Source organism: Cydia amplana, chromosome 21, assembly GCF_948474715.1.
Source record: "Cydia amplana chromosome 21, ilCydAmpl1.1, whole genome shotgun sequence".
Classification (NCBI taxonomy): domain Eukaryota; kingdom Metazoa; phylum Arthropoda; class Insecta; order Lepidoptera; family Tortricidae; genus Cydia; species Cydia amplana.
This window is the reverse complement of record NC_086089.1, coordinates 7,769,955-7,790,340: the sequence shown is the minus strand read 5'-3', so window position 1 is coordinate 7,790,340 and position 20,386 is coordinate 7,769,955. Positions and strand designations below refer to the sequence as shown.

The following is a 20,386-nucleotide window of genomic DNA, read 5'->3' as shown; positions in this document are numbered from 1 at the left end:
TTGTCAGTAGAAAAAGGCGCGAAATTCAAATTTTCTATGGGACGATATCCTTTCGCGCTTACATTTTTCAAATTTGCCGCTTTGATCTTGGTGGCTGACGGTGTGTTATGACGCCGTGCTACTTTCCACATGTCGTCACCGTAAAGACGGCCGTCTTTTTGCCGCCGCTATATGACGGCCGCTATAAGCCTGCACCGCTTTCGGAGGAATCCAAAGCTTAACCTGCATATTGTTAAGCTATTAAGTTACTGAATAAATCATTGTTGTTGTTGTTGTTGTTGTAGCGGTGAAGTGCAACGACGACAAGGTGCTGGTGCGCACGCTGGCCGCGCTCGGCGCCGGGTTCGACTGCGCGTCGCGCAACGAGATCGAGCTGATCACCGGCCTGGGTGTGGCTCCCGAGTGAGTAAAACATGCCTTTTTAGGGTGCCAAAGGGTAAAAACGGAACCCTATTACTAAGACTCCACTGTCCGTCCGTCTGTCTGTCTGTCCGTCTGTCCGTCACCGGGCTGAATCTCATGAACAGTTGATAGTTGAAATTTTCACAGATGATGTATTTCTGTTGCCGCTATAACAACAAATACTAAGAACAGAATGAAATAAATATTTAATTGGGGCTCCCATACGGCAAACGTGATTTTTTGGCATTTTTTGCGTAATGGTACGGAAGCCTTCGTGCGCGAGTCCGACTTGCAATTGGCCGGTTTTTAGACTTTTCGACGCCGTGTCAAACACTAAAGCTGTCACTCGGACGTCACGTCACCGAAAACTGAACTTTATGCATATGCATGTAGGTCTATGTTGCTCTGTGGTCTGTGACGGACTGAACTCTATGCATATGCACGTAGGTCAATGCAATGTTGCTCTGTGGTCTGTGACGGATTAATCCGTCAATCCACTTCATGATTTCGATTCTTCTGGATTCTTGTAAATGCATGTTTCCCGATTTCTCGAAAACGGCTAAGTGATTTGGAATGTTCGTTTTCTGTTTTTAAGGATGTAATAAAAAAATAGCTTCACATTTGTCATATTTATCGTCTATTTTTTTAATTTTTCATATTTATCGTCATTTAGAAATCGATATAACTCTTCAACAAAATTAAAGGAACACTTATAGTGATTGTTTACATTTTATTGTCATTTGTGCGTTTTCTCTCGAAAAACTACTTTCAGGGAAGTGATGCCCATGAAGATAACGGAGAACTCTTTTTTGAATTCTTATATTTCGTAACTACACATACAGACTTGTATTTAGATAAAGCCACAGTTCAGTACACCTGCAATAATATTTTACATAACGAAGGCCGCTAAAATATCTGACTCAATATTATTTGTAGAGCCATAAGAGTGTCACATATTTTTGCAGCCTTCAAAGAGTAACATATTATTGCAGGTGACTACAATACGATGTAAACCGTCTAACCTTGTTTCTTGTCCACAGCCGCATAATCTTCGCGAACCCAGCCAAGATGGCGTCCCACATCCGCCACGCCAGCGCCGTCGGCGTCGACACCATGACCTTCGACTCGGAGCCCGAGCTGATGAAGATCAAGCAGTACATGCCGCACGCACAGTGAGTGACCTATACCCCCCCCCCCCTGGACCCTATGCTCCACCAGTAGACCCACGTGGACCCAGCCAAGATGGCGTCCCACATCCGCCACGCCAGCGCCGTCGGCGTCGACACCATGACCTTCGACTCGGAGCCCGAGCTGATGAAGATCAAGCAGTACATGCCGCACGCACAGTGAGTGACCTATACCCCCCCCCCCCCCTGGACCCTATGCTCCACCAGTAGACCCACGTGGACCCAGCCAAGATGGCGTCCCACATCCGCCACGCCAGCGCCGTCGGCGTCGACACCATGACCTTCGACTCGGAGCCCGAGCTGATGAAGATCAAGCAGTACATGCCGCACGCACAGTGAGTGACCTATACCCCCCCCCCCCCCTGGACCCTATGCTCCACCAGTAGACCCACGTGGACCCAGCCAAGATGGCGTCCCACATCCGCCACGCCAGCGCCGTCGGCGTCGACACCATGACCTTCGACTCGGAGCCCGAGCTGATGAAGATCAAGCAGTACATGCCGCACGCACAGTGAGTGACCTATACCCCCCCCCCCCTGGACCCTATGCTCCACCAGTAGACCCACGTGGACCCAGCCAAGATGGCGTCCCACATCCGCCACGCCAGCGCCGTCGGCGTCGACACCATGACCTTCGACTCGGAGCCCGAGCTGATGAAGATCAAGCAGTATATGCCGCACGCGCAGTGAGTGACCTATACCACCATTACCACCCCCTGGACCCTATGTTCCCCCAGTAGACCCACGTGGACCCAGCCAAGATGGCGTCCCACATCCGCCACCAAATAAATAAACTGAAACAAAAAGCAATTTTGTCCTCCTAACTACAAGGTCCACATTGTCTCGCAGGCTGGTGCTGCGTATCCGATGGCTGATCGTTTAAAAAAACTGTGTAGTCACATACCTAAATAAACTCAAACAAAAAGCAACCTTGTCTTGCTAACTACAAGGTTCACATTGTCTCGCGGCTAGTGGTGCGTATCCGCACCAAGCTGACACATTGTGGCTAATCGTTTAAAAAAACTGTGTAATGACTCAAATAAAAAGCAACCTTGTAATCTTAACTATAAGGTTCACATTGTCTCGCAGGCTGGTGCTGCGTATCCGCACCAAGCTTCACAATCACATAAATAAACTCACACAAAAATCAACCTTGTCTTGCTAACTACAAGGTTCACATTGTCTCGCACGCTGGCACATTGTGGCTAATCGTTTTAAAAACTGTGTGTCAAACAAAAAGCAACCCTGTCATGTTACCTACAAGGTTCACATTGTCTGGCAGGCTGGTGCTGCGTATCCGCTGCGACGCGGCCGCGGCGCAGTGCCCGCTCGGCATCAAGTTCGGCTGCGACCCCGGCACCGACGCCCCGCGCCTGCTCAAACTGGCTGCAGTGCTAGGACTCGAGGTTAGTAATAAGAGAATAGATAGTATAGAAGGGTCCTGTCATAGTAAATCATGTAGTCACAGTAAATTTACTGCCATCTATCGACACACGATTAAAACTCCAAATTAAAATGTATAAAACTATTTAAAAAAAGTATGGATGATTTTATAATTTTTATATCGTTTTGACCCTTGTTCTTTCACACAATTTTAACACATCACAGGTAGATGTGTTAAAATGGTTAAATATGAAACGGTGTCGTCTAGGCCATCTATCCGAGCTTAGGCCAAAGATGTATGCACCATCTATCCGAGAATGACTTTTTCTTGATTTCCGAGGCACGTTTTTTCCTTAGACTTTATTCATGTTATAGGGAGTTACATATATCTTTGGTAACAACAAGATTCATTCATTACACCTTCATTTGGTTCGGGTGTCAAACTAACATGTAATGGAATCTTGCAAGTTAAATTTGATCCACTTCCCGGTTTCCGATTGAGCTGAAATTTTGCTTACACATGTAAGTTGGGTGACAATGCAATATTATGGTACCATCGAGCTGATCTGATGATGGAGACAGGAGGTAGCCATAGGAACTCGATCTGTATGTAACTAAATTGTAATGGAATCTTGCGAGTTAAATTTGAACCACTTCCCGGTTTCCGATTGAGCTGAAATTTTGCATGCACATGTAAGTCGGTTGACAATGCAATATTATGGTACTATCGAGCTGATCTGATGATGGAGACAGGAGGTGGCCATAGGAACTCTGTGATGAAACAACGCAACCTAATTGTGTTAGGGGTTTTTAGAATTGTCTCGATGAGTATTAGTTGTCTGTCGTAAGAAAAGTACAGTCAGCGATAAAAGCGTGTACCAAAAATTAAATTTTTGCCAAAAACTTATTCTTAAACTATAAGTAACACTCTTAACTGTGGACTGTGTGTGTGTGTGTAACAGTTAAAGTGTGGGCGATGGTATCCCACAGATTTCAATCAAATACTCTTTGTTTTCAATGAAATGCTATATGATGGCGCAGAATCAATATTTACTTAATTTTTGATGAATCTGTTTTTGTATTTAAACTATATGCGTTTTTTATTTATTTAATTGCAAAATTTTGAAAGTAGCCAACGTGCAATCGTTAATCGAACGAAACGGAACAGTCACTGAGGGCCTACCGCGAACCACGTTCGACGTGATGCCTCCCTGTCACACTTACGTACGAATTTACAAGTGCGACAGAGAGGCAACACGTCGAACGTGGTTCGCGGTAGGCCTTCTGTCCTACTAGTGCGAAACGACAGCGTTAACGATTGGCACATTGGCTACGCGCCTGGGACCGGCATATCGCTATAAAGCGATTTTTTCCAGACAATTTACAGGTTTGTACAGGATGTTTCCTGTAACAGGAGCAATAAATTAAACTGTAGATTATACTCCTCAACTGACCAACATTTGTTTAGCAACTTTTAAAAATAACTTATGATTGACTTTTACTTTAAAGTTTATTCTAAGACGCAATGTATAGTAAATTTTGTTACGTTTAAAGCGTGACAAGCAACGTCAAACACACTGATGTCAGCGTACATCGAAGGCAATATTTATTTTGTATCAAAAAGAGGAAGTCTAAAGGATTCATAAATTTTAAAAGTTGTTTAACAAAAGTTGGTCAGTTTGAGGAGTATAGCCTACAGTTTAATTTATTGCTTCTGTTACCGTTAACACCCTGTATATGTTTGTCTCGGTCAGGTGGTCGGCATCTCGTTCCACGTGGGGTCTGGCTGCGGCGAGACGGCGGTGTACGCGCGCGCCGTGCAGTACTCCCGCGCGCTGTTTACGCTGGGCGCCGCGCTGGGGCACCCGCGCATGCGCCTGCTGGACATCGGCGGCGGCTTCCCGGGCGGCGCGCACTCTAGCATCAAGGAGGTGGGTTGTTGTATATGTTTGTCCCGGTCAAGTGGTCGGCATCTCGTGCCACGTGGGGTCTGGCTGCGGCGAGACGGCGGTGTACGCGCGCGCCGTGCAGTACTCCCGCGCGCTTTTCACGCTGGGCGCCGCGCTGGGGCACCCGCGCATGCGCCTGCTCGACATCGGCGGCGGGTTCCCGGGCGGCGCGCACTCTAGCATCAAGGAGGTGGGTTGTTGTATCGTCAACTATGCTCGCCGAGGCGCACACTGATAGTTTCGACCAGGGATGTTGCGGATGCAGATTTTTTGACATCCGCGGATGCGGATATTTAAAGGCTCACATCCGCGGATGCGGATGTCGAGATTAAGTACTTGGAAAACGTCAAATATTACAATTTTAGTTTTTTTTTTATTTTGAAAAAACGAAACGTCTCGTATTTGAGCAAGAATATAGGTGCGTTATATTTAATAAACAGTAACTTGGCCGACTTTTCTGGATCTAGACGATTTCGTTATGGGTAATGACGAAATTACTTAGCACTTACGCCGCCGCTAAGACGTTCCTGTACCGACTTGTTCGACATCCGCATCCGCATAAGCTCCGCATCGATTTTATGCGGATGCGGATGCAGATGCGGATGTTGAAAATAATGCGGAAGTTCCGCGGCTGCGGATGCGGATGTTCGCAACATCCCTGGTTTCGAGGCAATAATTAGAAAACGGTGTGCGTCATTAGTCGACCGTCTTCGCCACAGCCCAAACAGTATTCTAAACGTGCTGGCGCAGCGCTGGGACTCGCCTTTGTTCGCCGCTCGCCGCACCACGCCGCTTTTAAGTATAGTTAATATTTTGTGTTTGTATTTGTATCTACTTTTTGTCACTAACTTAGATTTATAAGTTTTGTTTAGCCTAAAGTACTAACAATAATATGGATATTTAATTACACAAACGGGTCTAACGCGATATAATTTCAATAAAAAACAATGAAATTATATCGCGTTAGACCCGTTTGTGTAATTAAATATGTGTACAAAACGCGAGAGTTTAAAGTGTTATAATAATATGGATTTTTTTATTCGAAATAACAATATTGAATTGAATTGGATTGATAGTTAGGGTTTACAATCCGGATCCGAAATGTATGGAATTATCCGGATCTAGGCGTTTTTTTTTTGTTGTCCCCTACACTTTTTCAAATTTGGGATTTTTTATGTTATTTCTACTCAGAATCACGAGCTCTTTCTATCCTAATAGGAGAAAAAAAGTGTCCTAAGGTTTTTATTTCCATTACGTCACCATTTTTCATAGACTTTGTATGGCGGTCGCGGAATGGAAAAATCGAAATATGTATGGAAATTTTGGGACACTTTTTTTCTCCTATTAGGATAGAAAGAGCTCGAGATTCTGAGTAGAAATAACATAAAAAATCCCAAATTTGAAAAAAAAGTGTAGGGGACAACAAGAAAAAAACGCCCATCTGGATCCGGATCCGCGGATATTCCCATACATTTAGGATCCGTCATACAAAACCTATCTATAGTACAATGTTATATATGAAGGGTACACGGAAAGAACATGTCTAGTCACTTTTTTAGGAAAATGAGATTATTATCTCTAAATGAAGAGCTCTTAATGAACTATTAATTATATCTTTTGCTACCACTGTATAATAAATGTAACACAACTTGTTTTTAGTTAAATAATACCTGGTCACGGAATTACGAGTACCATACGTTTTGACATTGTTCCAAATTTTAAAACCGCGATTACTCAAAATGTTACTAAAGTGACTAGACAGGTCCTTTCGTGCATTTCTTATGTACCTAACTGGTACAAAGTGTGTCATACAACTCTACGTCATTCCAAACTTTTCTGCCAATAAAACTTAAACATCTGTGGCGCCATCTGCCGGGAGCGATAAGTTTTTAATTTTTTTAACGATGCGGTTTCGGTGCGGATGGATCAATGTTTTTAACGTGTGGCGTATGACACGATAGGCGTGCCATTAAATTCTATGGCGTAAGACACGCCTGGCTCGCCGCCACCGACAAAAGTTTTCGAAAATGGAACACGCACAGAAACGGTTAATGTTATACTTCCTACAAAAAAAATATTATTTGTTTGCAGGTGTCCCTGGTGATCAACGAAGCCCTGGAGACCCACTTCCCGGACCGCAGCGTCCGCGTCATCGCTGAGCCGGGCCGGTACTTCGCGGCGGCCGCCTACTCGCTCGCCGTCATGATCCACGCCAAGCGAGAGGTAACTACACCTGTCTCTGTCTTCCGTTTATTATCTGTGACCATGGAGCCCTGGAGACCCACTTCCCGGACCGGTACTTAAACTTTTCATCATCATATAAGCCGAAGGACGACCTATTTTGGTCACAATAGATGTCTATAACGACTGATCGTGCCCGGTTCTCATACTAAATTTCTCCAAGATCTTGGTTTTTCCTACATTCTGCCTTTCCCTACTGTGTATCCCGTGTCCGAGCATGTTTGAAAAATCTGAGCTCTTTTTACAACCTCTTTTCTAATTCGATCTCAATTTGACTTTTTGTTACACCAAAGTAAACCAAACGCATTTATTACCGCCTGCGTATAAGCGATTAAACGTATCCTATAGGTCAGGGGTCACCAAATTTCACCTATTTTATTTTTTTGCTTGTTTAATAAACTCAAGGAGAAACGGATCGCGATAGGTCATTATTTTAAGAATCGGACCCCTGAAGAAACTAATTGGTGACCCCTGCTATTGGTATAGAGTATAGACGCTGGTATATCAATGAATATGTGTGTTACCAAACATTTATAAGATGTTTTGTTGAATCAGATCGTGACGAAAGACGCTAGCGGCGAGGACGAGACGCACACCATGTACTTCATGAACGACGGCGTGTACGGGTCCTTTAACTGCGTGCTCTACGACCACCAGCAGGTCGAGGCCACCACTCTTTATGTGAGTATCTAGTATATGAGTATCTAGTATGGACTAGGAATCCTCTAGACGGAGTTTAGAGCAATTATTTCATGAAACCGATGCTGCCAAAAATACTGGGGACGAGGTGAGCGAGTCCCGTGCCGTGATTGGTCCGTTCAAAGACACGGACGTCACACAAAGACACTTCGACTCGAGAATGGAGTAAAACTACCGTATATTTGTGACAGATGGGGTAGCGCTACTATGCTCAGTCTGGAGGATGTCTTGTCTGTGGTATCTAGTATACGCGTATCATCACAGAATAAGTAATAGTACTACCGTACAGAAAGGACACTTCCTACAAAATCGAAGTTCGATTCAGGGACGAATCATGATACCCTTTTCTAACTTATGGCACTAGCTATCGGCTTTTTAGGGTGGTTAAAATTCAATTATCTTATTTGTGGTCGTGCACGCAATGAAACGTCAAGTTGTGTCAACCCTAATAATTGCTCGGAGCACAATGCTGAGCCGAACGGAGCCGAGTGTGCCCGAAGTCAGGAGTGTCTCCCCACTGGTATTATCAAAGATTTACATATTTTATTTTCTCGGAAACGTTTGTATTTGTCATGCTACTTCAGTCAACCTCAGTACTTTTTGTACCGAGACTGACTGAAATAGCAAGACGCGTTCGTGCGTTTCCGTGAAAATACGATGGAAAATAATTATGCACTACATCTGTAAATGATAACAACAAGCGCTGGTGGCCTAGCGGTAAGAGCGTGCGACTTGCAATCCGGAGGTCGCGGGTTCGAACCCCGGCTCGTACCAATGAGTTTTTCGGAACTTATGTACGAAATATCATTTGATATTTAACCAGTCGCTTTTCGGTGAAGGAAAACATCGTGAGGAAACCGGACTAATCCCAATACGGGCCTAGTTTACCCTCTGGTTTGGAAGGTCAGATGGCAGTCGCTTTCGTAAAACTAGTGCCCACGCCAATTACTGGGATTAGTTGCCAAGCGGACCCCAGACTCCCATGAGCCGTGGTAAAATGCCGGGACAACGCGAGGGAGGAAGATCTGTAAATGATAATTGCGTAACGTTGATCGTTGACTTTATTTGACGTTCATAAGCGACTACTTGCATAAACTATCTTTTATCTTATCTTATCTTTATCGTTTCGTTACACAGCCGCACACGGAGAAGCCGCTGCCCTGCTCGATCTGGGGCCCGACCTGCGACAGCCTGGACTGCGTGCTGCCCTCCACCCGCCTCCCCCCCCTGCCCGTGGGCTCCTGGCTGCTGTTCCGCGACATGGGCGCCTACACCATGCCAGTGGCCTCGCCCTTCAACGGGTTCCCGCTGCCCAAAGTGAGGACCCTCGTGGACCATCATCTGTGGTGAGTACATACTGGTGTTACACTCTCCCCCCCTGCCCGTGCGCTCCTGGCTGCTGTTCCGCGACATGGGCGCCTACACCATGCCAGTGGCCTCGCCCTTCAACGGGTTCCCGCTGCCCAAAGTGAGGACCCTCGTGGACCATCATCTGTGGTGAGTACATACTGGTGTTACACTCTCCCCCCCTGCCCGTGCGCTCCTGGCTGCTGTTCCGCGACATGGGCGCCTACACCATGCCAGTGGCCTCGCCCTTCAACGGGTTCCCGCTGCCCAAAGTGAGGACCCTCGTGGACCATCATCTGTGGTGAGTACATACTGGTGTTACACTCTCCCCCCCTGCCCGTGCGCTCCTGGCTGCTGTTCCGCGACATGGGCGCCTACACCATGCCAGTGGCCTCGCCCTTCAACGGGTTCCCGCTGCCCAAAGTGAGGACCCTCGTGGACCATCATCTGTGGTGAGTACATACTGGTGTTACACTCTCCCCCCCTGCCCGTGCGCTCCTGGCTGCTGTTCCGCGACATGGGCGCCTACACCATGCCAGTGGCCTCGCCCTTCAACGGGTTCCCGCTGCCCAAAGTGAGGACCCTCGTGGACCATCATCTGTGGTGAGTACATACTGGTGTTACACTCTCCCCCCCTGCCCGTGCGCTCCTGGCTGCTGTTCCGCGACATGGGCGCCTACACCATGCCAGTGGCCTCGCCCTTCAACGGGTTCCCGCTGCCCAAAGTGAGGACCCTCGTGGACCATCATCTGTGGTGAGTACATACTGGTGTTACACTCTCCCCCCCTGCCCGTGCGCTCCTGGCTGCTGTTCCGCGACATGGGCGCCTACACCATGCCAGTGGCCTCGCCCTTCAACGGGTTCCCGCTGCCCAAAGTGAGGACCCTCGTGGACCATCATCTGTGGTGAGTACATACTGGTGTTACACTCTCCCCCCCTGCCCGTGCGCTCCTGGCTGCTGTTCCGCGACATGGGCGCCTACACCATGCCAGTGGCCTCGCCCTTCAACGGGTTCCCGCTGCCCAAAGTGAGGACCCTCGTGGACCATCATCTGTGGTGAGTACATACTGGTGTTACACTCTCCCCCCCTGCCCGTGCGCTCCTGGCTGCTGTTCCGCGACATGGGCGCCTACACCATGCCAGTGGCCTCGCCCTTCAACGGGTTCCCGCTGCCCAAAGTGAGGACCCTCGTGGACCATCATCTGTGGTGAGTACATACTGGTGTTACACTCTCCCCCCCTGCCCGTGGGCTCCTGGCTGCTGTTCCGCGACATGGGCGCCTACACCATGCCAGTGGCCTCGCCCTTCAACGGGTTCCCGCTGCCCAAAGTGAGGACCCTCGTGGACCATCATCTGTGGTGAGTACATGCTGGTGCTAGTATAGCTTTTCCGTTTGTTAAAACAAAATAACTTGATTAATTTAAAGTGACGAAAAATTGCAACATCGGTTCTATCTTGGTATCGTATTTTTTTTTTGCATTAGAAAGAAGGTAGGTATGGGAACTTGACATGTCTTTTTATTAAAAATCACCATTGAAAAATAAGTCCACAGCAAATATGTTAGAATTATAAATCATATACGATCTTTTACATTATTTTGCTTTCATAAGTAATATCAACTAATTTTTTAAAGCGTGTTTCACCATTTTTAATAAAAGGCACGTCAAGATTGTTTACCTTCTTTCTAATGTTAAAAAAACGAACTATAGTCTCGGTGGTCTGGCAAATGTATACTGACTAGTTATTCCCCTAGGTCGGTGCTGAAAGGTCTGTGGCCGCTGGCGGAGTCCCAGTTCGAGCCGAACCTGGGCCGCGTGCCGGCGCCGCAGACCCCGCCGCCCTCGCCGCCCGAGGAGCGCCGCGTGTTCGTCGAGTGCGCGCTCAAGTGAGACCCCACCCTTACCCCCCACCCGGAGCGGAGCGGAGCGGAGCGGAGCGGAGCGTGCAACTGTCATACTGCTTAGTGTAAGGGCTGAGTGGACGCTCGAGTGGGGCGTGCGGCGTGCATGTTAAACAAATGCAAGCGTATAGGAGCGGCCTTAGTGCACGCTGCTCACATCACGCGTGAGCCCACAGCCACGCTGCACGCCCCGCCGAGCGAGCGTCCACTCGGGCCTTACACTTAGAGTGAATAAACTTGAGTTTAGGTTTCTTATATCAAATTCCAGGTACTTTGCTGATTAATGTATCTTATGTCGACTTTATAGGTCTCTAAAGATTATCTTATAAATTTTGGGCGTCAAAGGAATAGCGATAATATTTCACTGTGATAAAAATGATCGTTAGTTTACGTACGTAAAAAGATAAACTTGGCTGATAGTTGTGGTCGGAATAACAAAGAATAGATTGAGCAATTTAAAGAAGATTGAACTCTTTACTTTTCAATAATATTACTGTAAATGAGTGTATCCTCGAAAAGAGGATCCTTCATTAATTAACTATTATTTATTTTATGCCTGAAGTATAGTATGCTCTAATCGTGAAGTTTTGGAACCCGTGTTTTAAACTTCAAGTTTTTTCACTCTACACATATGATTTTTTAATTTCGTTAAATTTATGGTTCCTTTGGGGTATTCGCCTATTTTATATATTTTTTAAGTCATGCATTTTATCCATTTTTTTTTTCACGTAAAACCCCGTGTTACATTTGCGTGTTTTATTAGGTATATTATGGGATAAATTGTTTTCTTAAATTTTATATTTTTTTTGTCAATGCTACAGTGTACGTTAAATGAAAAAATGATATCACAATGAATTGACAATTTATGTTTGATAATTTTAATTTTTTAACCCGGAAATTGTTAAAAAAAATATTACACTATGTAAGCACTTTGTGAAAGTAGATTCGTATGTTAAACTGTCTCGTTCGATACATTAGTTAGTTGTAATAAGACGTTAAAATTCCAATATTTGGGTATAAAAATCAATTTTGATGAAATATTGTCTAAACATAATATTTTTTAAATGTTCTTATAAATTTATTCCAGCTAATTAATGTAGGTAATATTAAAATATCCCCATTGGCAATCATTGTAAAAAATTATGTATTGATGTACCCATTATAGCTGTAGGTTCGCGCTTGACTCATTCTCACTATAATCGTCATTCACATAATAATATTAATGCTTTTTATCACCGTTTTTATTGAATTTACTGCCGAAATGTATTTAAAGCTTTTTAAAATTTTAACGTAGACTTAGACATTCCTTTTGTATGAAAATTGTTTTTAAAATAGTTTCGTAAAGTTGGTAGTGCCGTGTCCTGTAACCACGATGTTTCGCAATTAATGTTTTATCTCAATATATGATGCAATTGGAAAAATGCGTTTTTATTGTATTTTTTATATTAACTTCTTCAGTCGAAGCATTGATAATTTTGTTCATCTACCCTCGGCTCAACCTCCTTCCCCAAATATCGGATGGCTTTTTTTTTTAAACTACTTGTCATATAAGTATTGTCATTGTGTGGTGACAACCAAAACTCATTAACTACCACAAGTTCAAAGTCATAATGAACCTTCGTAGTATCAATACAAGGTTGATTTTGGTTAAATATATTTTTGCAAGTTGTGACTTTGGATGTCACCTGACCTGACCTTGGATGTATAATAACCGCCTACTTTTTTGAAGTCGTTTAAAAAAATTTTTGCCATTTTTATTTACTATAATTCTCTATAGTTTTTCGCATAGTTACACTACTGTTTCTTGCGGAAAAAAACTGATTCTGGCCTATATCTATAAGTATTTCTATCTCGTGTGCCCTTCGTCGTTAACGGGACAAAGAGAAAGAAATAGTTGACCCACCCAAATAAACTTTCAAAATCGTACATTGACTTAACGTAAATTCTAGTAGGTAAGGTTCATATTGTAGGTACCTATGTCAATCAGGTCAATCTGTCTACAATATTAATATGGGGACCCGTTGTTTCCAATAAAGTTTTAAGTCGTAATGTATTGTTTGTCATATTATCATTAGTCATAAAACTGAAACCGTTAACATTTCAGGATTTTCGTTAGGTTATCCTATAGATCCAATCCTGAAAAGTAACGCGTTTCTGAACCACATTAATTATGACTAACGAAAATGCGGGCAAACAATACATTATGGCTTAAAACTATTTGGGAAACAATAGATACCCTATTAATATATATAGGTACCTATAGGTAGAAGGACAGACTAAGGGGAAAAATCAATTCCATTCATGTTACATTACTTTTGAATGAGCTGTGTTAATAGTTTAAATCAATCATTGATGACCATAAATATGAATCGGATGACATTTTCCACTAAAAGGCTGATGATTAATGTAATGTTTTCATAATGGAATCAACGACGCTGCGGAGGCATTGTATTCAAGTCAAGCGAATAGTGCCTACCTAATAGCTCTAACAATTACTAAGGGGGACTGGTAACAAGAAAAAAAATATCCTGTAGATTTTCACAAAATACCTGTAACGTAACAATGGGAAAGTATCATCTGTGTTATATTTTCCTTTTACTAGTGACATTTTGCCATGCGAAGCAAATTTATGAACAAAACGACAATACCGAACTGTACAAATGCGTTACTACGATAATAAGGCGAATTGAACTGGAAAATGTAACTGATGTAACTTTAGTCAATGTGGACGCGGAGCTGGTTAAGGCGCTGCAGTCCCTGCCGCGCCCCGCGAGGTTCGTCTCCAGAACATTCTACTGGCCGGACGACACTGTGTTCAACGACGTCTATGTCATTCAGTGCGAGGATATTTTCGTGTTCGCACAGGGACTGGACTTAGTCAGACGAGACCCTTTTTGGAATCCGCGAGCGAAATTCATAATTATCATCGATAATCTGGAAGGTAACCTTCAAGAGGCATCAGATTTTCTTATACATAATCATATTTACAACGTCGCTCTTGTTGCTTACTCCGAAGATCGAAATGTATCGATTTATTCATTTGGTCATCAACGTGACGAATGTGACAGACCTACAATAAAGATGCTAGAACTACTAACTCCTTTTGCGGAAATTCACAATATAGACATCAACAAAATATTTACGTCGGACAAAAAACCTGAACTCCGAGGCTGCCATGTTAAATTTGTGTCGCACAACTATTGGCCTTTCGTGTCATTTGAAGGAAAGTTTGCTATTGACAATTATTTGTTAGCAATATTTCGTCTGTACGAAGGTATCACAGTCGAACTTGTAAATTTTGGAATAAGTGAAAATCTCGGAGAACGCTTGAGTAACTTTACTTACACGGGCATGTTGCACGAGATAGAAACATACCACGTGGAAGGAGCCATAGGTGGTTACTCGCTAACTTTTGGTCGAATGTCAAACTTGGATTTCATCGACCCTTACATGGTTAATCGTTACAAAATTGTAATACCTCGAACAAAACTGCTCAGTATGTGGTCGGGTGTTCGAAAACATTTCGGAGTACGAGCGTCATGGACCATGATTGCTATTTTCTGCATCATTTGTGTATTAGTTATTTTCATGGGAATGTTTAAGAAACAAGTGAGAGATACGAGTCGCGATATCCTCATCGTCTGGGGTTATTTTCTCAACAACGTAAGCCAGGAGACAGTTAAATCGAGAGTATCTTATAGAATACTACTACTAAATATACTTCTGTACGTATTTGTAATCTCAAGCGCTATTCAAGCAGCCCTGCTGAGCTGTACAACGCATCCCATTCGAGGTTATCAGCCCAACACCGTCGAAGAAGTCTTATCAGACTACCAATTTATCATCAGCCCCTCTATGTACACTCATTTACAAATAAATCCAATTATAGACTTATCGAACGTCAAGACAACCTGCAATGCGACTTTAGACTGCATGATGGAGGTTATGATGAATGCCGATGAGCGTCTGTTTACTATAGTATCGGACGTTTATCACAGGAGTAACATTTGGAAGTTCACCGGCGCGTACGGCGAGCTGAAGATCCATACTATAAGGGAACCGCTTGGAACGCTTTTACATACTATGTATCTTCGACGAGGGTCGCCTATAACGGCACCCCTCAACAGACTGCTGCGAAGGGTCCGTTCAGCGGGCTTAATCGATTGGTTTATCAGCAGACTCCATTTTGCCGAACGGCTGAAATACAAATTCAAGGCGCGTGGACAGCGAAGGGCTCAAACGTTAGACGGGATGAGAGGGGTATTCATGGTCTTCATTTATGGGTGCTGTATATCTGTTATTACATTTGTACTTGAATATTTGTTATCGATAATTTTGGTTGTATTTTATATTTAATCAAGGTAAATAAGTTTACTGCTGGGCATAGCTGTATTATACGAGTAATAGGCTCCACAAAGCTGTCCCTTGCTGGCCTCATCCAGTTTAGGTACCTATCCAAACTACCCTTGCGCATGTCGGTCTAGAAATGTACCTATAGTGCCATCAATGAACCTTGCGAATCCCATTTTGACGTCGGAGAAGACTCCGAGACCACGGGGACAACGCCATCCTCGAAACGTCGGAGGTAAATCTTAAAACTTAGATACGCGATTAACAATTGTACAATTTAATAATGTGTAAAAATCGTGAAAGTTTCAATCAGTGAAATAAAAGTAGTTATCTGCATTATTTTATTTCTTGACATACCTTCACTTTGCATATAAAAAAATTAAATATTAAATGGCGGACTTATTTATAGTTTCTTCCAAAGAAAATATTATTACTAGTTCTGTGGTTCCTTCCTAGTCAACTTACTTTGGCGGAAACATGATTTTTTTTCCGAAACCGTAACTTCAGTTAGGACACTATAGGTAACTTTCTACTAAACACGATTATTATTTAGATATTCTTACTTATAAAAAAAAATTGTGCCTACGTCAATTCTTGGGATTAGTTGTCAAAGCGGACCCCAGGCTCCCATGAGCCGTGGCAAAGGATATCGCGAGGAAGAAGATTTTTACTTATTTTGATATCGCTTGCGTGACGTGTGCGCTGTGCGTGCACGGCTCCAACTTTTTAGTGCACGGTGTAAACAACCTAATATTCGTAATGGCAACATGTTTTAACAAAGAAAGAAAAACCTTCAAAATTTGAAATTATCGATAAATTTATTCTATAGGAGTTTAAAGAAAATGTGCATGTATTTTGTTATTAAATGTTTTATAATACAAAAAAATAAGACATAAGTTTATATTAACAACAAAAGTACGGTTTTTCTACATCATCTTGATATTGGTTATGACAGTAAAAATACTATTTTATTGTGTTAATGAACTGATTTAACTTATAAAAAATCTACATACATAAAATATTGTGACGTAATAATTTAAATAATAAACTAAATCTATCTGATATGTCCAAACATTTTGAACAACGTTCTTACATGGTCCTAATCTTCTAAAATAATTTTAAAGGAATGAATATATACAGTCCTAATATGGAATATATCAAAAAATGCAACTATAGGCGCTATTACATTAGTCAGATTCAGTCAAAATAAGTACTTAAAGGCCTCTACTCACCTTGCAACAGATGGGGTTGGCCGGTCGAAGTATTTAGCAGATGGCGCCATCATAGCTTGCCTGTCTAGAATTGTCAAATTTTAGTTTTTTTACTGCCCTGGATGCCAGCCCTTTAAGTCAAATCTCATAGAACAAGGCAAGCTATGATGGCGCCATCTATGCAAACCTTTGACAGTTGCCAACCCCATTGCATGCGAATTTAAACGAGTACAGTAAAGCTGCAGAGTTAAGTGACCCCCCCTGCATAGAAATTTGTTTGCAGAGGGGGTTACTTAACTCTGCAGCCGACTGTACATTGCCGGCTATGTAGGTTGACGAATTTAATGAATTGGTCAAAAGCCGCAATAGGTATTAAAAATCGCATGCGATTTGTTGCAGGGTCTTATTTGTTCCTTAATGGTGAAGAACGACTTTATTAATTTACTAGCGCACGGGCAAGCACGGGTTAACAAATTATACATAAACCTTCCCCTTGAATCATTCTATCTATTAAAAAAAAACGCTTCAAAATCCGTTGCGTAGTTTTAAAGATCTAAGCATTCATAGGGACAGACACACAGCTGGAAGCGACTTTGTTTTACGAGTAGTATACTATGTAGTGATGTCGAATTGCCGTGATAAGACTAGTGTAATATCGCCATAAACTCCATGTTTTCTAAACATTTAAAATGCTAAGTTTGTCATACTTACATATTTGTACCTAGTTCTCTTACATAATGTTTACATAGTTAAATATGAACCTATGTTGTATTAAGTAGCTATTTTGCGTATATTTGTATAGTTGGGGGCTAAACAAGATACACATTACTCATTAGGCACTATAATTTTATATAAATGAAGAACTAATCATAAGATGGCCCTTTACAAAACTAGGGACCTTTATTTAAGTATCAATACAAAAATAATAGGTGATAATAGTGATAATATTACAAGTTTAATATGGAAGAAATGTAACATTATCAATATTATCATTAATGTTTTATTAGAGTATGTTCTTATTTTAAGGCCTGTCACACAGGATGCGTGGGCGTGCGCGTTGTAATATACAGATCATTATGAGAGACGACACATCGCTTGCGTTACAAGTGCGTGCGCGGCTCCGACGTTTTACACACGCACACGCAGCCGGTATGCACTGTCCTTTAACACTCACTATCCGCTATGCGGTTTTTTTTATCTGGACTTAGCACTGAAAGTGCTATATCATAACTCTACTGTTTCCCATACAATCAGTTGTCAACAATATTAACACATTCATGGGAGCCAAACAAGGCATCCGCGTCAGGCCACAAAAATTTCGTCATATAAAGCTGTAGTACCACGATCCCGACTATCGGGTCGTCCGGCCTGGGAACGAAATCATAAAATACCCGATAGTCGGGTTCCCGGCACTGAATGTGTTAAAATATCAAAATTAACGCTCTATTTGCACTTTTCATGTATTACCTAACGTATGGATACCAGGGATGTTGCGGATGACATCCGCGGATGCGGATGCGGATGCGGATGTCAAGATTAGGTACTTAGGAAACGTCAACTATTACATTTTTAGTATTTTTTTATTAAAAAAAAAACGAAACGTTCAGTATTTGAGCAAGAATATAGGTGCGTTATATTTAATAAACAGTAACTACAGTAGTTTAACTTGGCCGACTTTTCTGGATCTAGACGATTTCGTTATAGGACTTATAGGCAATGACGAAATTACCTAGCACTTACGCCGCCGCTAAGACGTTCATGTACTGACTTGTTCGACATCCGCATCCGCATAAGCTCCGCATCGATTTTATGCGGATGCGGATGCAGATGCGGATGTTGAAAATAATGCGGAAGTTCCGCGGTTGCGGATGCGGATGTTCGCAACATCCCTGATGGATACCCTCCCAAGGCCCAGCCATACAAATCAAAAATTCAAAAAGGGTGTAGCAGGATAAGCCTTCAAAAATTGCCCCCAAAGCTTTGAGTTCAAAACTACTACCAGTTGATGCCCCGTCAAATGAAAATAATCCACACCAATTTTTAACCCTCTACTGCCGCCTGGAACCCCGTGACATTCATTTAACCCTAAAAAGTTTTTATTTTTTTTCTCAAAAAGTATAAAACGGACAATTATGAAAATTTTCATAAATGTTGATGTCATCTATACAAACTATCAAAAAAAAAACTAACTCTCTACTTACTTATTTTCCTAGAAAAAAACCTAAATAAAAAAATAAAACACCCTGTATATCAGTTCAAGCTCGTCGTACTATCACCATTTTTGTACTAATTATTAACCAACTACCTATCTACATAATATATAAGTTTCATGTAAATAACAAAGGTGGAACAGTGTGAAAATATAAGTATTGTTCAGTACGTACCATGTATGTAACACGCTTACCAAACGTTGACGACACTAGTAAAAGATATCGGCCCGCCAACCGGGAAGCCACCCGTAATCATTTTTTTTTTGTTAATTACGAAAAAAATATTTGAAAATCGAACACGGCCAGCATCACGGCCGAGGGCCATTTTTTTTAATTTATTTCGCTTGCAGGACTCAAGAACTTACATAAAATGCTAAGTAACTCAATTACGTAGTACCTTTTTACAAAACAATAAAGTAAAATAAACAGAAACACTTGTTCGAATAAGTATTAATGAGTTTCATTTGTCCTCCATTTCAAATTAACAAAAAAAAAATGATTACGGATGGCTTCCCGGTTGGCGGGCCGATATCTTTTACTAGTGTCGTCAACGTTTGGTAAGCGTGTTACATACATGGTACGTACTGAACAATACTTATATTTTCACACTGTTCCACCTTTGTTATTTACATGAAACTTATATATTATGTAGATAGGTAGTTGGTTAATAATTAGTACAAAAATGGTGATAGTACGACGAGCTTGAACTGATATACAGGGTGTTTTATTTTTTTATTTAGGTTTTTTTCTAGGAAAATAAGTAAGTAGAGAGTTAGTTTTTTTTTTGATAGTTTGTATAGATGACATCAACATTTATGAAAAATTTCATAATTGTCCGTTTTATACTTTTTGAGAAAAAAAATAAAAACTTTTTAGGGTTAAATGAATGTCACGGGGTTCCAGGCGGCAGTAGAGGGTTAAAAATTGGTGTGGATTATTTTCATTTGACGGGGCATCAACTGGTAGTAGTTTTGAACTCAAAGCTTTGGGGGCAATTTTTGAAGGCTTATCCTGCTACACCCTTTGGTAGTGAAATTTAAACCTATAGTGCAGGAAATAGAGTAGATTTTGTTTTATTTGAAAATTTAACAAAACAATATGCTACTCTGTTACAATTGAAAATGATTGCAATTTCATGAAACTGAATAAGTGGGTACCATAGCCCACACTGTTAACTGACAGTTAGTAGATCTTATTACAAAGGGCATAAGGTCCACTGATGGACAGTTCAGAGCGTTGCTGTCAGGGCTCGGAACCGTTTTTTTGTAAAACCCGAAATAGCCCAAAATGTTTAATTATTTTACGCTCTTTACATTTGAATCATGTATATATGTAACAACTTCGTATTATCAGAATGTCCCATTAAAAATGAAATAATAGACCAAAGAACGAAAAATAACGTAATAATACCGGTATTTTTTGTATGAAGAAAAAACCGGTTCCGAGCCTTGGTTGCTGTTTGTACCGTAGCTAGGACCGGGAGCCTTTTAGGAGTAAATACAACTAAG

The 20,386-nt window shown here is 42.2% G+C and overlaps 2 protein-coding genes across 2 annotated transcripts in view; both read left to right on the top strand.

Moving 5' to 3' along the window:
• LOC134658197 (ornithine decarboxylase 1-like) overlaps nt 1–11,176 on the top strand; it is a 44,387-nt gene extending 33,211 nt beyond the window's left edge. Inside the window, exons 5-13 of the mRNA XM_063513806.1 lie at nt 285–402; nt 1,443–1,574; nt 2,871–2,994; nt 4,726–4,902; nt 7,012–7,143; nt 7,717–7,842; nt 8,998–9,206; nt 10,961–11,092; nt 11,134–11,176. Of these exons, the coding sequence (XP_063369876.1) occupies nt 285–402; nt 1,443–1,574; nt 2,871–2,994; nt 4,726–4,902; nt 7,012–7,143; nt 7,717–7,842; nt 8,998–9,206; nt 10,961–11,092; nt 11,134–11,176 (1,193 nt within the window). The remainder of the gene's footprint in view (nt 1–284; nt 403–1,442; nt 1,575–2,870; nt 2,995–4,725; nt 4,903–7,011; nt 7,144–7,716; nt 7,843–8,997; nt 9,207–10,960; nt 11,093–11,133) is intronic.
• Nucleotides 11,177–13,655: 2,479 nt separating this feature from the next.
• Nucleotides 13,656–17,731, top strand: LOC134658196 (uncharacterized). The gene is made up of 2 exons (XM_063513805.1): nt 13,656–15,247; nt 17,708–17,731. Exons 1-2 carry the CDS (start codon nt 13,670–13,672, stop codon nt 17,729–17,731), a joined length of 1,602 nt encoding a protein of 533 aa, XP_063369875.1. The 5' UTR covers nt 13,656–13,669.
• Nucleotides 17,732–20,386: the final 2,655 nt, after the last annotated feature.

Coding starts and splice junctions, on each gene's coding strand:
- LOC134658196 (XM_063513805.1), top strand. CDS start 13,670: ATGGGAAAGTATCATCTGTGTTATATTTTCCTTTTACTAGTGACATTT. Junction 15,248..17,707: donor TCAACAGACTGCTGCGAAGG/GTCCGTTCAGCG, acceptor CCTGTCACACAG/GATGCGTGGGCGTGCGCGTT.